The sequence below is a fragment of the Cylas formicarius genome, unplaced genomic scaffold (assembly GCF_029955315.1).
Source record: "Cylas formicarius isolate icCylForm1 unplaced genomic scaffold, icCylForm1.1 PGA_scaffold_1__22_contigs__length_36826433, whole genome shotgun sequence".
Lineage (NCBI taxonomy): Eukaryota > Metazoa > Arthropoda > Insecta > Coleoptera > Brentidae > Cylas > Cylas formicarius.
The window spans coordinates 16188517-16210121 of NW_026844264.1; the positions used below are offsets into that span (position 1 = coordinate 16188517).

Below are 21605 nucleotides of genomic sequence, written 5' to 3' on the forward strand. Positions count from 1 at the left end.
TTTTTTCTAAAAAATAGATATTTATACATTACTAAAAATACCTTTATTTGCTTAAAATAAATTATTCTACATTGATGACTTCGGTGGGTTTTGCGGTCCAGAAGGTGGCCCCATCTTGGGCAATTGTGGCTCTGTTGAAGGAAATTTTTGAATCTGATCTAATTGAGTACCCCCGTCAAATTTAACTTACGTAACAGTATATTTTCCAGCAGCTTCAGGTGCTTTCCAGACCAAAGTGATGTCGCTTTTGTCCGTGGAGTTTTTGTGAGTAGCGGCGCTCTAAATTAAAATTTTAGAAATTAAGAAAAAAATTTGAAAAAAGAGTATACAATGCCAAAGTATTAAAATATAAATAAAAGATAAATATAAAATGTGACCAACAAACCCTAGGATTTATATCTGTTTTTAAATTTTGTGTGACATAATACCAATGTTTAATGAATCTCTTTTGGGATCTTCAAATTTAAAAATAATTTGTCAAAATATAAGGACGAGGTTTACCCCTTTATTGGTGTGACAATTTATCGCCTTCATGAACTTGTCATCCGCGGGTATCAGGAAGCTTCCAACAGCTTTCTGGTTCGCATCCCTGACCTGGATGATAAATCCCTTAAATGGTTTCCCTGTCACCGTTATTTTGACTTCCTGTCCCGGCTTGACTAGACCATTGTCGACTGTGACCTTGTAAGGAAACGGCGACTTTTGAGGGTCGGCGGGATGTTTCGGAATCATATCCCCGCAAACGGATTCGGGGGCGCCACCCGAATAGCCCCATACGGCCCCAGCAAGGGAAAGAAGGGTAGTAATGGCTATTACTTTATTCATTCTCTGAAATTAATTGGGATAATAACGGTTATTAATTTATTTAATTTTCACTTATTAGTTGTTATTCACTTATTAGTAAATCATCTGGGAATTTTAATGACAGCAATCCTACCTATATTTGGTATATTTTCAATAAAAATATTTCTTCAAGTTTGTAAATAAGTGTCAAAAATTTAATTAACAATAAATAATTTTACTTAATACAAAAATCAGCAGAGTCCGGTGAACACTTATTGGGTTGGGTTGGGTTGGTGATTGATAATAACACGCACCTGTTTTCTGTTCTGGTCGCTATAACAGAATTTCGAAATTGAAGATTTATAGTAATAATTATCACCTTTACATTTTAGAATTTACACTTTTTCCTTTAAATTATAAATATCTTCCTAAGTTACTGTTATCAATTATATAAGTACAGGGTGGATCAAATTCTCAGAAATATGATAGTTTGAGCATTTTTCGATATATGTGAAAGAAATATCTCAAACTATCATATTATCGTCCCGATCTTTGAGACCAGTTCAAATATGAAAACTTCAAGTTGTTTCCGAACTACAGGGTGAAAAAAGTCCTTATAATTTCTTATTTCTGAAGTACGATTTTTTAAAGACTTGTTTTTGGTATTTTTTTGGGCGAATACACCAGTTGTAAGTTTGTATTGTATGTCGAAATTAATTGCAATTTGACGGTTGTATTTTTACTAGCGGAAAAAAATAAGAAAAATAAGTCCCCTTCAAAAAATTCGTAAAATTTATAGAGGCTTTTGAGAATCAATCCGCAGCTCGAAAACAAGTTCACTTATCAAGGTGAGATTTTCATATTTGAATATTTCTCAAAATCGAGCCCGGATCTCATTTTTCGATATATTCTCCTATAAATGACCACTTTTTCGTGTTTTATGAACACACATATATTTATAAGAAACATTAAAAAATAAATCAAAAGTGCATTTTTTATTTTCTTCACTTGATACTGGAATAACGCTACCTAATTTGGTAAATACGGATAAACAGATGGACGTTACCTAATTCACACTATTATGATCGTTCAAATCAAGACATCGACAATAAATACCCTCCTCTCTGTTTTCCCGGCTTAAACGGCAATGAATTCTTTCGAGTTTTTTTAAGTACATTAAGATTTAACATCGAAAGCCATTTTCGCATCGAGCCAAGTCCGTTTAAAAGCCTTGTTTGGTATAGATTGATTTTCAGCCTTAGTTTCCTTCTAAACCGTAAAGGTGATATAGTCAATGAAGGATATGCGTGATTGTATTTAAGACATTAGACTTGCGCGCATGAAATAAAAAGTTTATCTGAATTAAAATTTATTGTTTAAGATTGCAGGTATACCGTTCAAGCAAAACAAAAATGGGTCTGATTATTTTGAATCGATTTTTGCGAATGAAGGCACCTTTGAATTGCTACAGACTTCACAAATCAAAATACTTTTGAAATCTTCGGGCCAAAACTACGGTTTTCTTAAGAACATTGATGTTAATCTTCTATTTTAGATTATAGAATATTGTGGTGCTTGAACCAAGTCCCGGATTATTTTTTTTTTAATTATGTGCATTCAACTTCCGGGAGAGCAGTATGCATTTCAAGGTACGTCCGACATTGGAAATGACTGCTGAATAATGTCCGACATTGAACTGACACTATAGGCAATTGCCCAGTTCTTTCTATCAGCCAAGTTTAAGCTAATGCTAGTTAGGCAACTTCGTTATGAAAAATTATCACTTAATTTGTTTTCTTCTAACATCTAATTGGTGTAATTTTGATAATTATTTACAAAAACGTGATTCAAAATTCAAAATCATTGCATAAACCTAGTTAATATATTTAACTTAAGTAAATTAATACATTTATTGCGTTCACACAACTTTTTGGGCACATAGTCAAGTTGTGCTTGCCTCTAAATTATTCTGTAACGTTAATAACTTAGTCAAAATTTATCGAGTTTTTAATTTGGGAGTTTCCATAGATCGTAGATTTTTTCAGTTAATACCTTTTCATATGAATGAATAATAATTAACCGTTAGGTGTCAGCGGTCAATACTAATTGGGTTTCGTAACCGCTAAAACTGGAACTCGATAATTTTCAAATATCATATTTTTAATTCTGTATAATCAATTGAAGGCAACTGGTAATTTAGCAATATGTATAGAACGAAAAGTTTTTAGTAACTGTATAGCTATTACCTGAAATTATTCTATTATAATTAGAATATTTTTTAATTCGCAGTTTATTTTGTAACTAAGAAAACTAAGGACATTGGTTTTCAAATCCAAAGGTTTTTTCGAATTTTCAAAAAAAAGGATATATATCGTTATTTAAAATAATATCGAAAAAGTTTTTATCTTTTTTGTAGGTTTTTTTTACCTTAAAATTTATTTTCTTATTAATCTTTTTCCCAATAATAATATCATAGGGAGGAGGCACAATAAATCTAAAATTTGCCTATGAAACTATAAATACACAACATTGACCCCCTCAATTTTCCTACATGACTGACTACATGACGCACTCTATCTTTATTATTTTTATATAATAGAGAGTATAAGTTTCCACTCTGTATCTGCAATCTAGAATGATGACGTTACCTTATGAACTGGAGATAAAACAAAATTTTGGTGTTATTATTATTTATACTTTACGTATAAAAAATTATTTAAAAAAAAGTCAAAATTATTTTTTAAACAAAAATTTGAAAAGAGTTTGGATTACATTTTGCATATAAATAATTAAATGTCATGGCTCACGAACTTGACGAAATATTTTGGCATATTTTTCTTTTTTGAAGAAAAAAGAAATGCGACACAAAAAAATACAAATTACTGCGTTCAATCAATCTAATACTACAGAGTTGGATGGAATGGATACGTACCAACAGTTCGTTTCTCACTCTGGTGGTTCTTGTATCTGACTGACCGTTCCACAATCAACTTCTTAATTTACTTTCGATTTTCACGAACTGTATGTACTACGACGGAGTAGGGATACGTCGGCGTAATATCATTTTAGAGCTCCATATGCAAACTGTGGATGATATTTAAACCATTTTATTAGCAAACATATTTCACATAAAAAAATTGCCGAATTTTGAAGCTGGCAATGTTTCTCTTAATTTGTGTAAAACTGTTTTAGTTTGTTGGTGATCGTGAAAAATCTTTTATACAGTGAAATCGCTTATTTTCATATAGCCATATTGTTCGAAAACTAACTTTACCTAAACGAAATATGTAGTTTTTTGTTGATAAGAAATAAAGCTCCGACTGATTTTAAAAATGTGCATCGTTTTTTTGATGGTTAAATTATTATATTAGACAAACAAATGATGAATATGTAGAACATCGGCCTTGAAAAAATGATCGTTTAATGACCCAAAAAAATATCTAAAATCTCCACACTTGAATTCGCATAGACCCGTTCAACCTTGGCATTAGATTAATCTCTTGGATCTCTCTCGTTAACATTAAACAATCCGACAAACACTATACAACACTCCGTTTTGGAATCAGTCAACTTGTCAAGAAATTGCACTATTCGCGTATATTACCTTAATAACTGTAAGATTAACATTAATACGTGTAAATATTGATTAATAATTTATCGGTATGTAAATAATTTCGAGCATAACTAATTTTTTGTAGGTAGGAAACTACTCCGTAAAAATATAAATGTGGGATACAATATTTTTGTCTTTTCGAAATGTTACTCTGACTGAAGGCGACACTCAGTGGCATTATATCGAAAGGAAACGCGAAATGCATTAGTTGACAAGGTATTTTGACGCCACAATCTAGTATTTGTAGTATATGGAGGGAATTGACCCTAGCCAATCACATTAAATTTTTGGATACATAATTGCTTATGCGGTGAAAGTTCTTACTAAGGTTAGGACGTCCGCAACAGTTTAGAACAGAACAGAATAGAAAAATAAAAGACGACAATTACTATACAGGATGTCGCAAAACTTATCGGCCTGCGGAAAGCGTCACTTTATCAAGTGATTTTCGTGTCCCAATCGGAAGTTTTGTTTACCGCACGACTTGAATTTTGACGTTTGTCACTTCTGATGGCCATGTCAGTGAATGTATTCGTGTTGTTTTGGAAAAATGTACACATTATAAAATAGATTATTAGAATCATGTTTCTTAACAGTTCAGTGTAGTTATATAGCAAATTTGTTTGTTATGATTGCGCTAATGTGAACCGGACTCAAACTTTTTTAATTTACTCGTTTATTAAACACTCGCTCCGCTGGGCTCCGCTCGTGCCAAATAAACTCGTGACTGAAATGCCGTTTACCACACTTGTTGCATAATATACTATACGTTTTTCAATCTTTGAAAACATATTTATTGAATAATTTATCTCATCTTGATTTGTAAGAGGTAGCTATGACGAATAAGTTATGGGACACTCTGTAAATACACGTTAGAGAAACTAGGCACTATAAAAGACGTTTCCACTGCAGTTAATACATGATTAAATATTATCAAGAATGTTTCTCCACCTTATATACCAAAATAAAATATCTAAGCAATCCGTAATAGCAATAGTTTTGGGAATACATTCATTTGTGTGGGCATAGACCAGTAAATAGTTATAGGAACAAACCATTTGGTTGACGCGCAATTTACCTAGCGGGCAGAACTAATTGCTCTTCCATAAAAAGTTTAAAAATTAAACCTTGACTTCACAACGCCGCCCTTCCTTTTGGAGGCGTGCTTAAATATTCATAACTTTTTCAACCGTTCGAAACATGACAAAGCACGTATCAACATATAACATTTTCATTATTTACAATTCTGCTTAGCAATTATTATAAAAAGCCAGGCTCGACTAAAATACGAATTATAGAGTAATTAATTTGTGGCGTCTTATTTTTGCTTTTGCTTTGGTTTCTCTGTAAAATTTACTTATATTTCGGTAAACGCGGTTTTTATAGTTAATGTCATAAATGAAATTTGATGCCATGCATATATACTGAAAAACTTCTTCGGTACTAAATCTCTGACTTAGTAATGGCACCCGTTTTAAACGATTTAAATGGTTTGATTGCAGTTTTTGACTCACTTTTGAGTATAAAAAATATTTTTACCATTTTTCCTTAAAATCGCAGACTTATAGATATTTTTTGTATATTACCAAAAGGGAAAAGGCGATTTATTTCATTAAGAATTATATATAATGCCCAAACTTAAACCGCATCCCCGACGGGAATATAGAATATAATCAACGACAGCAAAGCGTTAGTGCCTTTGCTGTAAAAAAATCAAGATTGAACATATAGCTACACCATAAGTAATGGCGTTTAAAGCATATATTTAAAAATCCGAGAATGACTACTTAATCAAAAAACATCAAATTATTTAGGTAAGTAATACCTAAGCAAACTCTTTTTTATTTTAACTTCTTATATAGCCAAGAAATGAATTGATTAAAATCAATACCTACATGAATTTTTTATAAAAACGGTGTTATTATACATCGCTTTTATTGTATTGCGCGTTTAATTTGTTACTTTATTACAGGAATGCTCTCAGTAGGCATCTATCAATTTTTATCAGTTCAGTTTTGTAAACATTATTGGTTGTCAAATTAACAGAACTTTTAAAATTTACTAGAAAGTATAATCAAACTGCAACTGTTTATCCGTAGACAAAAAATTTGAATTAAATTTCAGCTATGTTTAGCTAAATATAATTTTTTAGTCAGGCCGATAGGGTATTTATTTAGCACATTATTATGCATTTCAAGCCTGACATTGGAAAAAATCAGGCACAAATAGCTTTACACCTTAGTTATTAAAAAATTAACCAATTAATATCAATTGCACAATCATTTTATCCAAGGTCGCGAGGATGGAATAAAAAAATCCGCTTTTGCCTATGGCAAGACCACAAAAAAAATGGTGATGGTAAATTAACACAAAGAAATAGATACTGCCAGAGTCATCGAAGGAACAAATTAATTATTTTGTTTTATGCGGAAAACAACAAATCAAAACTTACCTTAGTTAACACTTTTTTCCTTAACAATGGTGACATATCCATTAACAAAAAAAATTGGTACATTCTGTCTATCCCAGTTCCGTAAAGGCCTCTTGTTGGCAAAAGGGTTAACTTTAGGTTCACACAACACTTCCATTGGAAAATAATTTTTCAATTTCTCTAAGTCTTTAACAATTTCATCTTCTGTATAAGCTGTCAATAGCAATGGAGCTTCCCAGCATTTAATTGACTGTAAGGTTGATTGCCATAAATCATTTTCACTTCCCTCAAATTCATGTAACCCACTATTGAAAGCTATTACAATATTTGGTCTATTACAGTCTCTTATTCTTTCATGATACAAACCAGTGAAAGTCTCCATAGTTAGGCATTTAATTTTGGTTTGGCAAAAATTGCAAACTAATTGCTGAAATATCATAAAATCAAAGTTTGCATTTTTCATATCTGGACCAAATAAAAAAATTCTTATCTCTTTCAAGTTTTCAAGCCAGTGAAGCAGTAGTTCAAATATATATAGCCAATTTAAATGTAGTTCAAAATTACTTGCTCCTATAAAATGAATGCTAATTGAATCCATCAGCAATTTCATGTTATACAACTTTAGAGATTGTTCTAAACCATACAATATAGTAGCACCACACATAATTTCATCGCAATCCAGGATATACTGTCTCTCATTCACAAAGTTGATATCTGTTAAGTCCTTTACAAAGTCATCTGCAGTTTTCGGCAAGGACTGTACACCTACAGGTCCCTTAAATCTAATCTTATTTGGTGTACCGCCACTAAAGCAATATGTGTCCACTTGCATTGCCAGATATAATAATTTGCAAAATTGATTATGCAATGGAGTATGTTTCCTTTTATGTTCTTCTGAGCAGTAAAATGCATTAAAGCAGATCTCACAAGGTCTTAAATTTGCCCTAGTAAAACAAACAGCACAAACCTGAGGGAACATCCACATTTGCGATTCGTCAGGTTTTAAAGGTCTACCAAGTCTTGTCTGCCAAAACAAAGACTGTTTTATTTGAAAATTAGAAAGTTCAGAAAATGTCCGCACATTATACTGGAGTGACTGATTGCTTTGTGCGATAATTTTGCAAAGAACTTTGTGGTTTTTCCAATCCAGTTCTTGATGTTGACGACTGCAATATGAGCATATTTTACAGGAAGAACACTTTTTCAAATCACCCATCTGTTTGCAAAAATTACAAATGCTGCTGTAAAAAAAAAAGTCCCTCATTTTCAAGAGATAAAATGGGAACTTATAAAATCAGTGTAGATTACAGAACGATTATTAATAATGTGTAGCCTACAACAATCGACCAGGTAAAAGGGTTAGTCTGAGAATACCCGTCTTCTATCCCTTTATGGAAAAATTAGATGTCCGAGAGAATCTGGACATTTGACGCACTGGAAACTGTGGTTACGAATCCTATTTACGTCGGTGGGAATGTGGATGTTTTTACGAATAAAATCTTGCTGAAAAATTGCGTAAATAGCAGCGCCAAGTAATGATATTTTCTAGACCCTTTTATTAAGGCATTCTCCAAGGTTTGTTTTTGATAAAACCAAATTCCCCAAGAAGACTGGCCGAATAATCCTATCTAAATTGCCCACGGGAAGTATAGAAACAAGAACTGTTCATAACCCCAATCTGTCTTTTATTCTACTAAGTTTTCATTTACAACTTTAATGGATAACAACCGAGAATTTCGGGTCAAAGGTGGTAAGGATAGAGATGCAATAAAAAATCAAGTGAATTGTTCATTTTAGCCGGTATTTTCTTAGCAGTCGTGTCTGGAATCTCCGCATTTGTCGGTTTTGGAACTACTGTTTTAACAGCTAGAAAACAAGACCCTAAGTATTTTGGCAGAGGATTGATCCCCACGAGACAACTCCCAGAGAGCGGAGCTGCGTTAGCTCTTAGAGCGCTAGGGTGGGGAACCTTGTATGCACATTTAGGTTGTGGATTATTTTTTTATGGAATATGGAAATTATCGGGTGCTAAAGATGTACGTTGTTTGTCTTATATTGTTTATAGTAAAATAATTTTGTTGTAGTTAGCTGAATTTAGAGATAAAATGGGAAAACTCTTGCCAAATATACCAAAAAATAATCCACCCCAGGGAAGGACTGAATTTGATGGCTTAAATGATCTGCTTGAATATATTTCTCAACAAAAAAGAGTTGAAAACCAAAAAACCGACTGATACTAGTTAGGCATGTAGTAATTTATTAAAGTTTATAATTTTTTCTGTTCTTTTTTTTTGGCAAGTTAAACTTAGTTGGATTTATTTAAACCTTTTTCATTGATAAGAACTGGCTTTGTGCTTGGGCAAAAAATGAAAATCTTGTGGCACAGGTCCCAGAAGCATTTCACTGATCTTGATCCAATCACTCGCTGAAGGAGATGACATAAGAGTCTCTAATTCGTCCCGCCCTTTGTAAAGTGGTGGTCTTTCATTTATTTTCTGTGGAGGATGTTCTAAAATTCCTACGGGTATGTACCTGTATAAAAATGACAACCACTCTAGCAAAAACCGTCTGGTATTTTCTACTCCCTTATTGTCAGATCCCCAATGCTCTAATCCATAATTCACATATTTTTTGATAATATCTAGTCGTTCTAAACTTGAAATATCCCAAAGTTTCTTTTCTTTAATTTCTTTAAACAACCAAGGTTTTATTAATGCCCCCCTGCCAATCATTACTCCAGCTAACTCTGGAACGGTTTCTTTTGCAATTTTATAATCATCATAAGTAAGAATATCACCGTTTCCTAACACTGGCAATGGAGAAGCAGCTTTTGCAACTTCACGGATATACTGCCAGTCTGCAGATTTAGTGTAGCGCTGTTCACGTGACCTCCCATGTATTGTGATCATACTGGCTCCCCAGTCTCGAAATTGTGGTGCCAGAATATGGGCCACATTTTGATTATTGTATACACCAGTTCTAGTTTTAATTGTTAAAGGAATGCTTAAAACATCACTCAAATTTCTAATGCATGATTGGAGAGCTTTCTTTCTGCACAAAAGGCCACATCCTGCTCCTTGTTTAAAAACCAAATCTATTGGACAGCCCAGATTCAAATCTACAAAGTCAACCTCACATTCCTGCTCTAACAACTGACCACATTTAGTTAACAAATGTGGATTATTTGCACACAATTGTACACCAAAAATATCTTCTGTGAAATGTCGCTTTACCAAAGCCCATTCTTGAGGTGCTCCTTGCAGTAGAGAAGAACACATTGCCATTTCCCCACAAGTAACATCAGCCCCAAACTCCTTACATATCCTTCTAAAAGGAAGATTTCCTACTGTTGTTAATGGGCTTAGTACCAGTTTGTCAGCCCAAATAATGTTTTTCCTTTCCCGTTTTTTTAATTTAATAATGTCCTCATCAGTTATTGCACCAGAAGTAGCCTCGCTATTTTCACCTGATTCCTTGTAAAGCTGATCATTAAATTGGATCAATTTGTCAGACAAATTAAAGTTGTACGTTCTTTTTCTTAAAGACCACTGAAGATCCTTTGTCAATAGGTTTTTGGTAGATAACCGTTGATTTTCATTAATTTGGAATTTATCTAAATCTATTAAATTTCTATCATTTCTTATGTGTTCACTACCAAATCTGCAAGTAAGGCCCCTTTCACATTTACCAGTCTGCTGAAAATTATAACATGATTCACCAATATCTTTTGGTTTTTGTTGCAAGTATGTTGCTATGTCATGCAAATTTTGACAATTTTTGCGCTCACATCTGGGTAAGTCTTGACCCTCAGTCAACTCTAAGTAGTAATCGCAAAGTTCGGACTTTTTATTTACATGAAATGTAGGACCCCGTGCTTTATTCTGTCCTTTGAGTTTTTTCTTATCACGTTTGCTAAATCTTTGCTTTTTCAAGTCAGGTTCCTCATCTTTGTCAGAGATATTTGACTTGTCCTTATCAGACACTAAATTTAGATTAATAACCCTTTCAGTTTCTGGCAAAACATACCTAAAAATCGAAAAGTTCGGTACCAACTTAATGCATTTATTCATACATACTCTGATTTAATTTTGCATATTCCCGCTTGAAACATTTTGAAGATAATTCAACATTTATTAAAAAAATCTCATAGCTCTGAGAACTCTTATTATTTATAAACCGTCTGAGATTACGAATACTACAATTAGATTAGAATATAATAATAGTAATAAATATTTAGTCTTTAACGAAATTGACCTCAAAATAAAAAAAGTGAACTGACGATTGAAGTGAAGAAAAACTCCAGGACCACAGAATCAAAATATATATATATTTTTTTATATTTTAGATCTAACCTCTCTTTTTACATGCGATCACACAATATAATCTTCTTCTTTTTAGTTCTGTGGGAGAGTTCCTGGCACTAACAATATAACCTTACTATTTTGATTTCCACTCCATCACAGAAAACATGGCTGTGATTCCACAAAGAACAGAGCCGGCTTCAAGAGTATTCATATTTATTGTATGGTTAAATGTCTGGTTCTAGTCCCCTACTTGAAACTATTTCATGTGGTTATTGAATTTTCGATTACAAGGAAAATACATTTAAGTAGACTTTTTCTGAACATTCAAGAAGAAAAAAATCCTGGGATTAAAAAGAATTATCCTTTTATTTATTATTTAAGAAACAACAATTGGTACTAACCGTATTTACACTAGAGATATAGAGGCCGTTACTAATGCTGATAATATAACTACTTTTTTTTTTGAGAAAGTCCATTCAACATCCACATGCGGGAGATTTAAAATCTCGTTTTTAACGAATGACTTGGAGCATTCGACAACCGACATGACCGCTGACAGATCCTAGAATTTTTCTGCAGTATTTTTACAAAATATATCCATATTTCATTAGATCTTCAAGCAAAAAGGAATTTGATGTGTGGATATCGCTGCTTACAAAAAAAATGGCGCAAATTGCAGTTGGAATGTTAAGTCACGCTACGAAAATATCAAAATTATCTAAAAGTTATATGGTTGTTAAAGTACTATAGGTATTATAATATATAATTTAATTTAACATCAACAAGATAATGGTAGAAGAAAACGCGTTATAAGAGTTATAGGGTTATGAATAATGAGCATAATTAACCTAATTTTTTTTTGAAAAAGTTACATCCTGTCTACCACCATAATTAGTTACCATAATTACTTACCTATACCTATCTATATAAATATAAGTGCATGAATTTCTCACAGTAATTTTTATGTCATAGAAAGAGATATGTATATACCGGGATTTTTCAATGTCGTTTATCGATCCTAACTAATTTTTTAACAACCCAGCGAAAAATGAAAATATTTTTAGATAAATGTTACCGCTTTTATGATGGTGCATCAGACTCATATACAAGACCAGTCGATTATGAGGTCTTTCAGAGAAGAATGCCCTGTATATTTTCTTAAAAAAAATGGATTTGTAGACAGATAAAAGTGGACAACTTGTACATGATAGGGAAAAGAACAATTCTAAACAAATTTAGGTATCCTGTTAATTGAAACAAGCAGAACATAGATATCCTTTTTAAGACTCTCGTATAGTGTAAGACGTGTAAAGATGGCGCTGCGGAACGTCCGAAAAACTTTTCGCTCTGCGGCATATGGTTCGGCAACGCCCGAAAAACCTAATCGAAATTTTATTCGAAACGTTGCCAAACAGCTGTCGCCCGTATAAATACCACAATAAAACTGACTAAAAATACTCATCTGGGCCCGCGAAGTACTCCCCCACCAGGTCTAATATCCGTAAATTATTCCAAAAAATCGGCGTGCCAGTATTTTACGAGATTTCCAGCGACCTGATAACGAGGCATGTCCTATCAGAGGCCGTCGTTCTGGAATTACCGGACCAATACAGGCAAAAAGAAAGTGAGTTAGAGATTTCGGTTGACGTGGATATGAACGCCTCGCAAAGATAACGCTTTTTTTGTCGGCGCATTAAAAATTAATAGATTAAAGAATAAATAAAGAGTTTAAAATAATTTTGGATTTATAGCTTCAGTATATCAAGCATGTAGCCAGTTGCAAGGACAAATAATGGAAGATACAGCCCCAAGCTGCTTTAAATCCACAGCCTAGAGCTTGTACCATAAATTTAGAACTTTTAGGTACCCATAAATTTGAAAAAATTGGCGCAGCAAAAAGCGGCAACAATTTACTATGAAACAAATCAAAGAAACCTGCTAATGTTATGTGTTGCGCAGGAGCGCAGTGACGCGACTCCTGTTTACATTTTTAAAGGCGCCAGATTTAATTTCCTTCTGTGATTTCTTATTTTATTAACTATTCATATTATGCATTTACATACTGGACTCAGCGTAAAAGCCAAGTTATCCAGGAATTATGGATATGATAAATATCTTTAAAAACTTTGTTGATTAAAAAAAATCATGTAAAACTACTCTAGCTCCTAATTCTTGACCTACGAAATCAAAGATGGCTCACGTCGACGTTTGCGCAGGCTGATACTAAGAAATCTTATTTTCCTACTCCCTTCTGTAAAATGCCTAACACACCGATCTAGCGTGCTGGAAGCGCCGCACTACTATAGTTTCGTTTCCCACGGATCCGAGTCACTTCGAATATTTCCGTTATTTTACCGACTCCTCGTGAGTCAAATGCCATTTACCGCACTTGTTGCATAATATACTAATTTTCTATTCCTTTATTTAAAATGTCCAATTATACACCAATCTAGCGTGCGGAGAGCATAATTTTACCAAGACTAACGGTCGCACAAAAAGTATAGTATGCAACATTTATGGTAGATAAAATTTTAAGTCACTCATTTGCCCCGCTCGTGCCAAATAAACGCGTGACTCAAATGCCGTTTACCATACTTGTATTACCTACCTCCTACTGAGATGAAACAGTTAAATCGTCATAATACCAAGCCGTTTATTTATTGGTTAGTGGTTATGTTTTTGAACGTTTCGAAAACACATTCAAAATGACGAATAGGTTCAACTATTAAAAAATGACACACAATGCTATGGTGAAAGAACATGCGCCAACACTCGGGTGGAAATTCGTCATCAAAAAGAAAAGAAAGTTCATATAAACTTAAACGCTTAATTTCCAAAAATCGGCTTTGCGGCCGAGCGCGAAAATCCTTACATCGTTGGAGGCTAGATACTTCCAACGAAGCTGATGCTAGTGGTCATTTTCATTGGTGTTATTGCTCTAGAACTAAGTTTATTGTATATCAAATTAATGTTCATCTTAATAGCTTATTCAAGACAACAAAAATAGCAAAAAATTCAGTGGCGTACACTTCTTTGTCAATACTATTATTTAATTATTAGTTAGAACAAAATTAGCTCTTATATAAGTGACGACATTGCCAAATTTGTCAAAAATACACCAAAAAATGCATTTTTTTATGCTTAAAACTTCATGTCTTGGAAACTCAAGATTTGTGGACTTACGTTTCTATGAACTTTTTTCTCTTTGTTTGGAATGACGAATCTTCAGTCGAGCGGTGGCGCATGTATATGGATCAGATGGAACATTGAGTAAAGCCAAGCAAATTACTAGGATTTCTTTCGAGTTGTTAACTTAAAACAATCTAAGCGTAGTTAGGTTAATGTCTTAAGAGTCAAGCCATATCCTAAGTTCAGTCAAAGAGTTACCCTTTATACCCAAGGCATAAACACTTTGTATACATATCATTATATAGCGTCATCTTTTTGAAAACGACGACGTATCGCCATTTTTTTTCGGCAACATAAGTGCAAGCGAAACGCTGCATCTAGTTTGCCTTGCCGGCGAGTGAAAAGTTTGGTTTATTTCTGCATCACAATGTCCCTACGTCGTCGAATATGCGGTTCCTACGGGAGGGGAACACGGATCCCGGGTTTCACCAATCAATGCCAAACCGATACCGTTGCCGAACTACCTACGCAGCGCACTTAATTCTTCGTTTCGCCGCCCTTAAAGGTCGCGGTTATTCCCGGAGTTAAGTAGGCCCTGCCCGGTTATTGACGGATCGAGTTGGCGGGTGTTTTCCGCGTGCAGTGACGCTGTAGCGTTTGCCGCGAATCGCGTAACTTGCGGTCGATCGACCGATGGGAAAATTCCGCGAGGTATTGCTCGATCTACAGAGGAGTTCTCCGGCTCAGCCCTGGGGGTTCAGTTTGGTGGGCGGCGCCGACGTCAAAACTCCTCTGATTGTCACGAAGGTAAGGGCCTTTCTAAACATCGCGGCAGACGTCGGATGATAAATATATCGCGCAGTCCCCAGGCGCAGTCCTCAACCCCCATTGACGCGTTCTATACCTCGCGTTCTTACCCCAAAAGCTTTATGATGTAGCAGTTTTAGGGTCTCCGATCAACTTAAGTGTTTATTTGTGATTATTATACAACCTTAAGGGTTTTAAGATACTAACCTAACTTAAATTAATTTAAAAAATGAACAGTGAACAGTGAACAATGTGAACCCACAGCCAAATAATTTAACTTTAATTTAAGAAAGAGAGAAATGTAATTGAAATTAAATTACTGCGCCCATAAAGTTGACATTAAAATCAAGTGATCCTCTAAACTCTGGATTGTAAAAGTAGCTCAAGAATTTGTAAACGTAAGAAACCAAGGCTATCATATAGTTATATAGCATGTAAACATTTGTTCATCTATTAAGATTAAAATTTCTACAGGTGGACGTTGTTATATTAAAATAAAATTAAATGATGTATCGAAAAAATTAGGAGTGCAAAACAAGTAAGCTATAAATTTAAATAAAAGGAAAATTTATTAATCCAACCAACTGTTTAGACGTAGAGCGCCGCAGTGTTCGGAATGAACTTTGAAAATAACCTGTTTTCAATTTATACTAAATTGAAAGGGTTGCAAATATGTGAACGTTAAACTAAGTATAACTATCATTGTATTGGAGAGCACCTGTTTGATTAGAGGCATGTGTCTTGACAGTAAGTAAGGTGTGGGTCAGATAAATGAAACCTTGTGCAGAACAAGCAGATTGCCAATTTAATAATGATGACACAATTAAAATTATTTACTGTAAGGTGGTCAAATTAATTCTTGAATATGCTTGGCCACTTTTGACATTTTATCATAATCCACGCTCGTTATGTTTACGTCAAGCAATACGACTCTGCATTGCACAATTTCTTTTCTGGGTCGGGTTTTGCAACAGCACGCCTAAGTGCAAGCCAAAAGCTCTCCTAGCGTCGTTACATATGCACATTTAAAATTGACTTGTGTCCAATTTTATTATTCCTGTTTGGCAAAAGCGAAATTGTGTAACACCAGAAATTGCAAAGATAAACAGGCCTTAAAACAGACCTAAAAAAAATGCACACTATGGTTTTGGTATTGATTTTTTATCCCTGCGGTTATATCACTGCAACTCCGTGAAAACTAGAATAAGTTTACTGGATTATATGGGTGTACATGACTGTCAAAGTACTTTTGAACGTCAAACTCAAAATTCGCCTTGAAAACATCAAAATGACAATTTGCTCTACCTGCAACTTTAGCGATCTGTTAGGGAAAAACTATAACTATAACTATAACAAGCAATTTTCAGAAAAAAAAAAACGTATGCACAATTATCTTCCAAGAATACTCATGAATATTGAAAAAATATTTTAGTTACTCCTAGGAATAGTTTGAAGACATGCCAGGGTTCAATGACCTTAATATGCGAATATTCATAGAATCAAATAATCTTTGGGGAATATTCTAAAAGAAGAACACTTGAACTTTGTCAGAATATTCTGCGTATGGATTGTGTTGTATAGACGACAAGGTGTTCTATCTAAAATAAGCAAGTTGACGCCCACGTCCAGTACAACCCTCGGTAGAACCGAAACTGCCTTCATACTAAAATGGTGCCGTCGATTTAAATTTATTCTCAATTGTTCGCTAATTTCCAATGAGATACCGTCAAGGAGAGAGCGAAGTTGGAATTTCAGTTTATTAAAAAAAAACTATTCCTATAACGAAGATTTTTAAACCGAAGCATATTTTGCAGGTCGCATTCGGCTCGCCCACGCAGGGCGTTCTGCAACGTGGGGACGTTATTTCGAAAATCGGAAACTATGACTCGAGGGACATCCGCCACCAGGACGCCCAAACCTTGTTCAAAAACGCCGGAAATAACATCCGAGTGGTAGTGCAGCGGTAAGTTCCAGCCACACCCTGTATAACGATAAAGGATCCGAATTTTAAATATTTTGAGTCGAACGTTTTCTTTTAGTCGGATAAACCCACGGCCGATAAAAATTCGCCTTGGAATTTCGCCAGAATAAAAGCGATATTTTCGAACGATTTCTTAAAATATTGTGAGACCGTTTCGATGGAATTGCAACCTCCGACGCGATCACACCGTATTATTCGAGCGCGTGATTCGGCGGGTTGTTTTTGATTCGTTTCGCTCGCATTGGTTGGTTCGTTGTGGTTGATTTTGGTGTTCCCGTGCCGCGTTCGTACCTTCAAATCCAATGTCATACAGATATTTGTAAGTACCACCATATAAAACAAACATGCAATCCAATAAAGATTAATATGACTGTATACACAATTGAAAAGAGCTCAACGCTATGAGCCATGATACCATATCAAATAAGAAACTTGCATGTTTTTGTGGCAAAACGAAAAATTGTAGAAAAAAATCTGCCACGACATTTCTCTCAAAATATTTTTAATCAAATCAGAAATTATCGTAAATAAATGTTATCGTCATTTTTGAAAGTTGGTAGTGAAAATATCGAGATACCATTTTTACCTATAAATGTTTTTCAAAAGAAGAACATATTGCAAAAGGCGAAGTTGAAGTTACACTTCCTCACTGAACTTACAAAAGTCGTATATGTATTGCTTAAAAATCTTCTACAAGATTTACTATTTCCAAACCTATCAAGTTAATTAATATATGTTATAATTTCGTTTGCTTAAAGCGCATATACTTACTAGAAAGTAAAATAAACATTTAATATTTATGTGTCAAAATTTCTTCCTTTTTTTTCTTTTTTACACAGCCCTTAAAATTTTTGCAAAAATTCTGAAAATTTACATACTTTTTTGAATTTCCCCTGCGTTGGGTATTGACTCTGTTGACCTTCCACCTTTCTATGAAAAACATTTTTAACCAAAACCAACCAAATATTAAGGCGCACTTAATTCGGGCAGTGGATTTGAAATTCTAATCAAACTTAAGGCCTTGCAAAAAGAAAAGCTGTGTATAGTATTCGATCAATTTTTATTGGCTTTTATATGGATGATCCCTATTGATCAGATTTGAAACTTCAAAGTTGATAGTAGTGATATTAAACGGAACTTAAAGTTTATTGCGTCCAAAAGTATTTACTATTTACCATTTACACACTACTAGTAATTAGTATAAAGTCTCTATTTATATCCGGGGATTATTTATATTTGAGGCGATCGGGCTTCTGTTTTCGAGTGACTGCCCAGCTAGCGAGCGGCGCTTCGCTTCTGTAGAACGCAGCGCCTTCTTGCGGCACGGGTGGAACGTTCAATGTTCTACTTTCCACGTTTGCCCGAGTTCTTCGATCGTAGACGGGACTAGGTTATATATGTCATATTGAAAAAACGATCTCACAGCTTACATACTGCTCCTACCGCATCGCCTTAATTATCGCAGTTTTTATCGGATTATTCTCTGTTTTGTTTATTGAATAAGCGATATTCAATATCACCTTTTTAAGATCATCTTGACCTTCTACTTTGTCTCCTTCTGGTTCATTCCGATACTTTTGTTGCATAACTATTGTTTCAACCTGTCTGTCCAATATGTTGGTATACTGTCTAAAATTATTGTCTTATATCTACTGATGGCAAAGATGTTATCAGACAAATAAAATTACCTTGTGGTTATAAAACTAACAGTTTGGCTTCACTAAATCTAAAGAGAACGTCAAATATGTAGCCACGCTGTTTTTCTGGACGCCACTGATGCGACCACTTTCCTACTTTCTGTTAAACGTATTTGGAATCCGTAGATATTTATTTAGCTGTGAATTACGTAACGCTTCCGGACTGAAACCCGATCGACACGGGCATTAAAAATGTGGTTCTGGACAATTTGAGCCGCTGGGCTACCGCGAGTTTTATTGCCGAATTGCCGAAGAATTTTTAAGATAAACACTCTCGGGTAGCTATACCGATGGCCCGTTAGCCTGAAAACGAAAATAGACAAGGTTGTTTTCGATTATTTTCTTAATTAAACAAGGCTGGGTTCCGAGCGAAGTATGTAAACATACGCGCGTAAAGCGTATGGGTATAATGGACGTAATATACGGACGAAACGCGAGAACTTTATTGTTATCCCGATGATGGCCAAAAAATCTGGTCTCGGAAAATTTAGGAGCGGCTATTAAAAAATTTCGGGAACGGAAACATCTTGCCTTTCACTTTCACGGCTTGCGTTCGGCTTTAAAAAAAAAATGAACGTTTGCACTAGAATTCACGTAAAAGTAAACTTTTCTTTTAAAATGTGAATTAATAAGAATGTGAAAATATTTTGTGTGAAACATAGTACGTTTCGTCAAATGCTCAAATTTAATTTTACAAAAAAATAAACAGGTTTTACTATATTTTTTATAGAACTTGCTTAGAGCTATTCAGTGAATTTGATCGAGGTAAAGACTGTTTATAAATATAAGAAAGTGACTAACTGATACGAATTAAGGAAAGACCCGGGCAAGCTGTAAGAATGAAATATGACCGAACAGGTCCGTACTTTGCTTAGAATTTAATTATTTGGGGTTTGTTAGGAAAGATACTAAAGAATATTTATTTATTTATGTATGTATGTATTTATGTTTAAATCTAAAATAAAATTACAAATTATTTTTATTACCTACTTAAATTACCTAAAATTATTCACATAATACATCAGTATTTCTATGGCTATCATCGCCTGTTCTAATTATTATTTGTTATATATTATTTGCAATATGAATATACGATTGTTCTGCTTTTTCTATATGTTTAACAGAATTTGCCCAACTTTGTGGAGGGATGTTAAAAACTTCGGTTTCTATAAGTTTGAGGACATTGGAGTTAACACGGGGAAAAACATTGTTACGACGAATGGCAGATTTCAGTTGGTGCCAAACATGTTCAATGGGATTAAATATACAGTGATAACTGTATGCCCTAGATTTTTTGCATAATTATCACAGACGTATTCGTTTTGTAGGTTCAAACGTTGTAGAACCTCAATTAATTGCTTTTTGGTATAATCGTGAAATTAAATGTCGTCATTATACATGTAGTTTTGGATTGTTGCTTTTGTGTCACATGAGGAAAGGGTTTTAGTCAACTGTCTACTGTGATAACTTGCATTGTCCATTACAATTACGCTATTAGGAGGAATATTTGGAACTAGTTTATTTTTAAACCAACTTTCAAATAAATCCACTAGACTCGCACATATTTTGGATAATTCATACACGATTCAACACACGCTGTGTTACACACAAAATACTTTTCTAACGACCGTTAGTTTTTGGCTACAATTTCGCAAAACAACACGACAAAGGTCAAAATTCAAAGCATGGGAAATATCTCCGAAAAATTTCGATTGCTCCCAAACCCGTGCGGTAAAATCCCGGAAATGTCCGAAGTGACTCAGATTCGTGGGAAACGAAACTGTCATCGTAAAGTGACGCTTCCCGCACGCTATTACGGACCACAATTTTACCTGACTTTAAATTCCGAAATTTTAGGTAATAATCTTGTTGCATTATATGTTAATGACCACCCTTGGATAATCCCATTCAAAAGCAATTGGTCCCTTTCTTATATCTATGAACAGACCATAGGATAGTAAGTCTGCGACAGACTGCCGGGATGTGCTTTCCAAAACTAACCAGTACACTCGATTTATTTAATCAGAGTTTATGGCCATCAGTCATCAGTCGGTTGGTATTGACATTAACCAATAGACGCAGATATGCTCTGTTTTGTAATGAGAGAGAGTTATAAATCATTGTTGAATTGTAGGACTTAGTGGTCTTAGCCATATTCCTTATGTGACGATTGTAAGGGTCCCGAGAGGGATCCGGTCGTGTTTAAAAGTAAAATTATAGTGCCTTTCCCTACAGTCGTTTTACTGTTATTCCTATTTATCCCTTCCCATACTTCCCATACGTCCCACTATATTAATAAATAATAAATTTGCAATGTTGCAATGCCTGTGCCCCCCAGTATACATATTTTAAAATTTTAAAACAATTTCAAAGTATAATTTGAATATTTAATTAACAATACTGCCAACAAACAAATCGTATAATATCCTGTTGGAAGAATTAAAGTTGAAAATAAAAATTTACCAAAAAAAAAAATTTAAAAGAGACAAGTCAAGCGCAAGTTTGGTTGCTTCTGGTGGCGGGAAAGGGAAAGATTGGCCACTAACCAGCGATGTCAAAAGCAAATTCCTACAAAGCGGATATAATGGTGTTAAATTGATTACCGTGGCACGATTAATATTGCCACCCAATCACAGGTTGCTACTTGTTGTTTAGTTGTTTAATTTTTTGGTTGGAAAGATTGTAGGGCTGACAGATGTGCAGAGAAGAAAGCCGCTATTTATTTTTACTTAAAAAGCGCAATTTAGCGATGATCGAAAACTGAGCACTTATAGGCAAATTTTATCATTTACAAATAAATTCTGCAGGGTGTTTTATAATCGAATGTCAATGTCATTTAAGGGCGGGGATTTTCTCTCCT

The 21605-nt window shown here is 34.3% G+C and overlaps 5 protein-coding genes across 8 annotated transcripts in view; 2 read left to right on the forward strand and 3 right to left on the reverse strand.

Annotated features, from left to right (window-relative positions):
• Positions 1-20: 20 nt before the first annotated feature.
• LOC132696412 (putative defense protein Hdd11) lies at positions 21-3857 on the reverse strand. The gene is made up of 4 exons (XM_060661224.1): positions 3716-3857; positions 502-828; positions 191-279; positions 21-131 (listed from the first exon to the last, which is right to left on the reverse strand). The coding sequence occupies exons 2-4, from the start codon at positions 823-825 to the stop codon at positions 62-64; spliced, it is 483 nt and encodes a 160-aa protein (XP_060517207.1). The 5' UTR covers positions 826-828; positions 3716-3857; the 3' UTR covers positions 21-61.
• On the reverse strand, positions 3735-8091 carry LOC132696410 (uncharacterized). The gene is made up of 2 exons (XM_060661222.1): positions 6849-8091; positions 3735-3867 (listed from the first exon to the last, which is right to left on the reverse strand). The coding sequence occupies exon 1, from the start codon at positions 8089-8091 to the stop codon at positions 6850-6852; it is 1242 nt and encodes a 413-aa protein (XP_060517205.1). The 3' UTR covers positions 3735-3867; position 6849.
• Positions 8092-8422: 331 nt separating this feature from the next.
• On the forward strand, positions 8423-9103 carry LOC132696413 (transmembrane protein 242). The gene is made up of 3 exons (XM_060661226.1): positions 8423-8574; positions 8625-8863; positions 8912-9103. The coding sequence occupies exons 1-3, from the start codon at positions 8544-8546 to the stop codon at positions 9059-9061; spliced, it is 420 nt and encodes a 139-aa protein (XP_060517209.1). The 5' UTR covers positions 8423-8543; the 3' UTR covers positions 9062-9103.
• Positions 9061-11130, reverse strand: LOC132696408 (tRNA-dihydrouridine(47) synthase [NAD(P)(+)]-like). 2 transcript variants are annotated; one of them, XM_060661221.1, is made up of 3 exons: positions 10904-11130; positions 9625-10853; positions 9061-9573 (listed from the first exon to the last, which is right to left on the reverse strand). In XM_060661221.1, exons 1-3 carry the CDS (start codon positions 10936-10938, stop codon positions 9158-9160), a joined length of 1680 nt encoding a protein of 559 aa, XP_060517204.1. In that variant the 5' UTR covers positions 10939-11130; the 3' UTR covers positions 9061-9157. The 2 variants fall into 2 exon arrangements, with proteins under 2 accessions (XP_060517204.1, XP_060517203.1); XM_060661220.1 differs by having other exon boundaries at positions 9061-10853; positions 10904-11022; positions 11082-11124.
• A 1469-nt stretch (positions 11131-12599) lies between these two features.
• Positions 12600-21605, forward strand: part of LOC132697498 (PDZ and LIM domain protein 3) — a 28548-nt gene continuing 19542 nt past the window's right edge. Inside the window, exons 1-2 of one of the 3 annotated variants that reach the window (XM_060663086.1) lie at positions 12600-12755; positions 16882-17030. In XM_060663086.1, the coding sequence (XP_060519069.1) occupies positions 12699-12755; positions 16882-17030 (206 nt within the window). In that variant the 5' untranslated portion in view covers positions 12600-12698. Of the gene's footprint in view, positions 12756-14762; positions 15068-16881; positions 17031-21605 lie in introns of those variants that run through there. The other 2 variants (XM_060663085.1, XM_060663084.1) reach the window with 2 other exon arrangements.